This window comes from Hydra vulgaris, chromosome 08, assembly GCF_038396675.1.
Source record: "Hydra vulgaris chromosome 08, alternate assembly HydraT2T_AEP".
In the NCBI taxonomy this organism is placed as follows: Eukaryota; Metazoa; Cnidaria; class Hydrozoa; order Anthoathecata; family Hydridae; genus Hydra; species Hydra vulgaris.
This window is the reverse complement of record NC_088927.1, coordinates 31,377,578-31,385,175: the sequence shown is the minus strand read 5'-3', so window position 1 is coordinate 31,385,175 and position 7,598 is coordinate 31,377,578. Positions and strand designations below refer to the sequence as shown.

The following is a 7,598-nucleotide window of genomic DNA, read 5'->3' as shown; positions in this document are numbered from 1 at the left end:
AATTCCTTGTATTCGACATCGTTGACTTTTACCCTTCTATTAATAAAAAGCTACTTATCGACTCCATAAGCTTTGCAGAACAATACGTTTCCGTTGATGCTGATCATAAATCTTTAATTTTCCACGCGCGCTAGTCTTTATTATTTACCAATCACCAAGTTTGGATTAAAAAATTGAGCGGTTTGTTTGATGTTACTATGGGTGCATTTAATGGAGCAGAAGTGTGCGAGTTGGTATTTTTCTTCTCTTCCAGATTTCGCAACTATATAAAAAATCTGATTTTAGATTATAGAGACGATGGCATAGCCGTGTTTAAAAACGCAAGCGGTCCAAAAATGGAAAAAATTACTCAAATATTTAAACAAACAACCTCTGTATTTCCATTCAATCTAATATGAAAATTGTTAATTACCTTGATGTTACATTTAATCTTAATAATTACACTTTCCAATCTTACCATAAACCTGATAGTACGTTAAATTATATTTATGCTAGTTCCAACCATCCACCAAGTATTTTAAAGCAGTTACCAACCTCAATTGAACATAGATTATCTTCCAATTCTTCAAGCAAAAAAATTTTCCAGAAGACTGCTCCTATTTATAAAGACGCATTAGAAATGTCTGGATTTCACACCAATCTCCAATATCATTTAAATCTAAATCTATCTAATACTAATAAACGAAAAAGAAATATCATTTGGTTTAATCCTCCTTTCAATAAAATGTGGTAACAAAAATTAAATACCTTTTTCTTAAACTTAATTGACTTGCATTTTCCATTACATCAATAACTCCAAAAAATTTTCAACAGAAACACAATAAAAATTAGTTACAGCTGCATGCCAAATATTTGATTAATTATTAATTCACACAACCAACAAATTTTGTTCAACTAACTTACCGCTAATGATATAAATTGCAATTTCATTAAGAAAACTGCATGCCCGTTAAATAGCCAATGTTTATCAAAAAATGTTGTATATAAAGCCACTTTAGCATCACCTGATCCCAGTCTTACGGAAAAATCTTACATCGGTATTAGTCAAAACGCATTCAAGCTCAGATTTGCCAACCACCTTAAATCATTCAATGCAACCAGGTATAGAAATGATACAGAACTTCCCAAGGGAATCTAGAAACATAAAGACCCAGGTGACATGCCTATAATTAAGTGGAACATTGTTAAAAGATACCAATCTTTTAATCCATCTTCAAAAAAGTGTAACCTTTGCATCAATGAAAAATATTTTAATATGAATTTTGATAATTGGTTACTACTTAACAAAAAAAGTGAATTGATTTCTGCTAGTAGGGTGTAGGAAAAAATATTTACTATCTCACTTTGATTCCAGCGGTTAGCAAATATCGGATCACGTCTACTTGACGTCAGATGCCGTTGCAACGCTAAACTTGTATTTTTTATAACGGTTTATATTTTATATTTGAATAATATGGCTTATGATTCCCGAATGGCGTGAAACTTTAATTTTCATTATAAAGTTGTATTTTTTCATTTAAAATATTTTAATATTTTTTAATCTATTTATTTAAAAAAATATTGATCACTCGTAAACAGACGAGAGTTGTATTTCCAGCAGTATACAACATTTATCAATAAATATATATATAAATATATATATATATATATATATATATATATATATATATATATATATATATATATATATATATATATATATATATATATATATATATACATATACATATATATATGCATATAAATATATATATATATATATATATATATATATATACATATATATGCATATATATGAGTAAATGCAAATACACGTACATGTACGTATATTTGTATATATATATATACATACATATATACATTTATATGTATATGCATATATGTATGCATTAGTATACATCTTTATATGTCAGTATGTTTACATGTGTAAAAATAACACTGATAAACAAGCTGTGGAAATCCAATATGTTAAATTGCATTTTTTATGTTTTTACTAAGCATAGAAACTTACATTTCTATTTTTTGTTATATTTTAATTATTCTTTTAATTTATTCTAAAATGGTTTACATAGTTTTATCATTATTTAAATTTAAATTGAATTGTAAGTTAATACCATGGCTTTCATAGGCTGTATTAATTCAAAAGATATGTTTTGTTATGTTTGCGGCTATCTAACAGACAAATCTCATCAGAAAACGTTTACACCATTTCTATAAAAAAACTTATGAACTATAATTTGATTCAAAAATAGATTTGGATAATGCTTGGGCACCATATTTCATCTGCTGAGCATGTGCATGCAACATGCGTGGTTGGATAAAATAAGCAAAAAAGAACAATCATTTTTCGTTTTGTGTTTCCAATGATATGGCGGGAGTCTAACAACCATATTGCAGATTGTTATTTCTGTTTGGTAAATATTGATGGATTTTCAGATAAAACTTGAACGATTGTCTGTTAAATATCCTGAAGTGGCATCAGTTTCAAAGCCAATACTTCATAATCTGCCACTTTGCCAATACGTACTGCATCTACTGAATATAATATCGATGTAGAAATGTTAGACGAATTTCAAATTGCGTCGTCTGTCAGTAGCTCAGACTCTGATTACAACGAGCATGACGAAAACGTCTATTTAATTAATAATGCGAAACTTTGGGATCTTGTGCAAGACTTGGCGCTGACAAAAGGCCAAGCTGAATTACTTGGAGCTTGACTTCGAGAATTTAATTTATTGGCACCAGGTACAATAATTTTTAAACTTCGAAACCGTCACAAAGAATTGGTAATGTTTTTTTTAGTTAATGAGAATATATGTTAATGCACAGATATTGAGATTCTTATGAGAAACCTTGGCATTAAAGAAGGATTGGCCAATCAGAGATAGAATACAGCCAGGAAACAAAAAAGTCCTTCAATTGCCATTAGTTGAACGTGACAAAATAATTATGCCACCACTTCATGTAAAATTAGGACTTATGAAAAATTTTGTTAAGGCGTTTCACAATGACTCAGAGTCGTTTATGTACTTATGTAACAAATTTCCTGAAATGAGTGATGCTAAGTTGAAATAAGGTATATTTAAAGGTCCTCAAATAAAAAAGATTTTTACTGACAACTATTTCAAAAATTTACTTAGTGGAATTGAAAAAAATGCATTGCCGGCATTTAAATCCGTCGTGACAACTTTTCTCGGAAATAACAAGTCTGTAAATTTTGAAGATGTGGTTAAAAATTACATAAATGCCAATAGAGATATTGGATGCAACATGTCCCTCAAAATTCATCTCCTTGACTCGCATCTTAATTTCTTTTCCAGAAAACTTTGGTTCTGTAAGCGACGAACATGGTGAACGCTTTCATCAAGATATAATGGTAATAGAGTCGCGTTATCAAGGTCGTTGGATTGCAACAATGTTAACGGATTACTGCTAGACACTTCAACGCGATTTGCCGAACATTCGTCACAAGCGTAAATTCAAAGCCAAAAAATTTAAACCAGACACAATTTAATAATATTAAACTTTATTTTTGATATAAAAAAATTGTGTTTTTATTTGTCTTTAATCGAATTTAAAAATAAAATAAGTTTATATTTTTAGGATTTAATTAGCGATGTTTTAAATTTATAATCACAAAGTTAAATAAATTATTTAAAACAATTATAATATTTTACTTAACTTATAAAAAACAAAATATAATATTAAATTAATGATATATTAGTAACTTAAATTGCTTAAAATTATTTTAAGTAATTCGTAAATCATTATAGTAATATGTCACTATAAAGATTTCCATGTATTATATTATATTAAAATTGAATTAACACAGTGGCGAATTAAGACTTTTCGGGGCCCGGGCTATTAAAAAGTAGGAGACCCCGTTCCACTAACAACGACAAAAATGAGTAAAACGAAAACTTTCTTGAAAACGCTATCACTGATATTTATTTATATAAAAATTTTATATTTACTTTATTGAATTAAGTTGAGTGATTTTTTTCTGCTTTTCTTCCCCGCAAACTCTGCAATCACATCGCTGAAATCCAAAGTTTTTAATAATTTTGACTCAATAGTTAATCTTGCTATATTATTTAAACGACTATAGACCATTGTTGATCGGTGCATGTTCTTAACTCTTTTAAGAGTAGATAATGATCTCTCAGCCTCGCAATTTGTTATATGAATAGTTTATTACAACCAATTGGAAGTTTCAATATGTTTAGTTAGCAATCAGTTATTTCAAGTTTCAACATGTTTAATTAGCTTAGTTAAAAAAACAAGCAATATGCTATATAGACATTTGGAAATACATCAATAATATCGGTTTCAACGATCCGATTTAAAACATGCGGAGGAATCGATGTGTTTTCAACCTCAGATTTATCTTTTTTATGCGAAAAAAAACCCGGAGGCTGCAACTTTAATAATTTTACAAATTGTTCTATTTCAAATATGAAACTATCTTCTAAATCATTTAAGTACACTTCTACAATTTTTTTTGCGCTAACTTGCAATTCCATGATACTAATAGTTAACGGCTTTGATAGAAATCCAAATAACTTATTTACGTGGTTGTAACCATCACTTCTTATAGTTAGTTGTGTCACAAGTTTGTCAATAATGACAAAAAATGTATTCACTCGAAACTTGTCGGATACGCTTAAAGAATCAACTTGGTTTTCTCCGTTGCTCAATTTTTTAATTAACTTTTTTTTGTTCTTATCCGAATAGTCTTTTTCAATAAACGAGCTAAGTTTTTTTGATTCATTCTCAAATCTCGTAAAGTCGTTTCGTAAGTTTTTCACAAAGTCAATTAGTGAAAGTAACATACTGCTTGCTGTATGCAAATCTAATTCAACTTTTTGAAGAAATTTGCTAACTGCATCAAACCTCTTAAGTATGTGATGCCAAAGTACAGCCATGAATGCAAACTCTAGCTTAGTGATCTTATTTAATAAACACAAAGTTTCATGACGAGTATCAGATTTTTCTACTGTATCCTCAGCTATATGACATAGCGCTGCATGAATCCCATCAAAATTTTCTACTAAACTTTTTGAAGCATCTGACCTACTTGACCATCGTGTATCTAATAGGCGCTTGAGTGTAGCATGATTTCCTTTCAATAAATCCCATCTATGTGTTGAAGCTACAAAAAATGAATACAAACTCTGGAGAACGCCAAAATAGTTGATAGAATTAATGCACTCACTGACACTGCACTGCCCTACAAAATTTAAAGAATGTCCAGCGCAGGGGATATAAAAAGCTAATTTACTCCGCTCTTTTAAACGTGCTTGTAATCCAGAATATTTCCCAGACATATTGCTTGCATTATTGTATGCCTGTCCCCGACAATTGGTTATATCAATATCATATCTTTCCAGTAGATCTAAAATGTCAGTAATCAAAGATTTATCGTCGTGGCTTTTAATTTGTAGAAAACAAAAAAATTGTTCATACACGTGGCCATTTAGATAATAAAAAAATATCACAGAAAGTTGATCCACGTGAGAAATATCAGGTTTCGAATCTACGATAATACCCCAGTATTTTGCTTTTTTTATTTCGGTAATAATGTGCGTTAAAACCTTTTGAGACATAATATCAATTAGCTCTTCACAAATAGTTTTAGACAAATAATTTACATTACCTTTGCCTTTATTTGCAAAAGTGTCAATGTGTTGCTTTAAAACTGGATCAAATTGAGTCAACAGTTCTAACATGCCTAAGTAATTTCCGTTATTTGACGATCCTATAACTTCATTATGGCCTCGAAATGCTAAACCTCTTCCGGCTAAAAAACGAATAGCCGCTACTATTCTATTTAAGATTGTAGACCAATAATTAAATTCTCTTTTAATAGGCTTACCATATATTCATCGACATGAGTATTTTGTTTTATGAATTCTATCCACTTAATCATACTTTGAATATGTTCCTTGCTGTTTTCGTGGCCGAAAATAGTTTGTTTAGCTCTTTTTCAATTGTAAAAGCCACTTTTGACAAATACGTTGTCGTAATCGGTTGAAAACAACTTGCAAACATAACAAAATACACATCCAGTGGATTCAGAAAACATTAACAATTTTCGGTCACTTTTTTCGCCATTATTCATCACTTTTTGAAAATATTTAACTGAATAATATCTGTGCTGGTTTTTGAACATCCGCTTTGAAGATTCGAAATTAGAGTCTTTATTTTGAAAAAAAGCATACCCCTTGTTCAAATACTTCATACGTTCATTTTCCTTTAATTGTAATGGCCATAAAGCAGGGTCTTTGCGTAGAATGGTATCTAGGAAAAAAAATCATGATAAAAAAGCCTAACAAAAAAATGATAAGTGATAATTTATAGAATAAAAATATTAACTGCCTAAAAAGTAAATTGTTTGTTTAGCAGATGTTAGAGGTGTCATTAAAGATAGTAAAAATTGGAGTACCTGAGTTAAGCTCATTATTATGCATTGTAGATTCAACACTTTCAACTTCTTGAATTTCATTTGAAGGACCTTGACAGGCTACCTCATTTTCCGTGTTATTGTTTTCATCTTTTCTTTCATTGATTTTATTATTATCTACAGTTTGTGGAAATTGCATATTAGTTTGGTTTGATGAAAAAAAATTTGTCATTTTCGGAAGTTTAGCTACCATTTCCTCTCTCTCTTTCTTCAATCTTCTTTTAGAAGCTCCACTTTCATATTTTCTTTTAGCATTTTAGTAATTTTTTTTTTTTGTAGAAGTAGTTGCGCTCCTTCGTTGTCAAAGACCGGAAAAAATATATAATGTAGCGTTTTTGTAGACAGTTATTTTATTTTTGTGCTTTTGTTTTCAGACAATTTAGTAAGTTTAACTTTGGTTCTTTTAAAATAATAAAAGATTAAATTTTCAGAGTTAATAAAAAATTGTTTACTTTGATTCGGGGCCCCTAAAATTGTAAGGCCCAGGGCTATAGCCCCTAGCCCCCCCTCCTTCCCTCCTTGATCCACCACTGAATTAACATGCATAAATGCGTTATACCCTATGTCTCAAAAACTAAGGGTGATTGAAAGAAATGGTTTGCATATTTAAAATCGGCATATTTAATTTGTCTTTAAAAACCACCTAGTTAACAAGATTTCCGCAAAAATTTTTTTTTTGTTTCTCAGTGTAATTATACATGCATTTGTATGTATACAAATAAACATGTAACAAATCTTAAATAAAAATTGGCACAAGAAAAAGCTTTACACTAATTAATACATTATGTAATAGTTTTTTTTAATTAAATAAACATTTTAAATATATGTTAATAATGTTAATTGTTATTTTTCATCTTAAATATTTTAATAATATAATTATAATGTGCATCTTTTTGAAAATGTTTACGGTGCTTTAAATTGTAATTATAGTGTAGCAACATTTTAAAATTATCTATTCATAATAAAATAATAAAAAAATTTATCACAGCGTGTTATATACTCTGTTTAGAATATGCTGTGAGTTAAATTAAATATTCAATCATAAAATGTATCTTAAATATGAAATTGAGAATGGAGTTTTGATCCATAATAATTCAAGTATCACGTGTTTTAATAAATATATTTTTAAGTATCC

General features: G+C 29.1%; 1 protein-coding gene across 1 annotated transcript; it reads right to left on the bottom strand.

Moving 5' to 3' along the window:
- Nucleotides 1-4,271: 4,271 nt before the first annotated feature.
- LOC136083247 (zinc finger MYM-type protein 1-like) lies at nucleotides 4,272-6,635 on the bottom strand. Its single transcript, XM_065802647.1, has 3 exons — nucleotides 6,446-6,635; nucleotides 6,222-6,300; nucleotides 4,272-5,826 (listed from the first exon to the last, which is right to left on the bottom strand). Exons 1-3 carry the CDS (start codon nucleotides 6,633-6,635, stop codon nucleotides 4,272-4,274), a joined length of 1,824 nt encoding a protein of 607 aa, XP_065658719.1.
- Nucleotides 6,636-7,598: the final 963 nt, after the last annotated feature.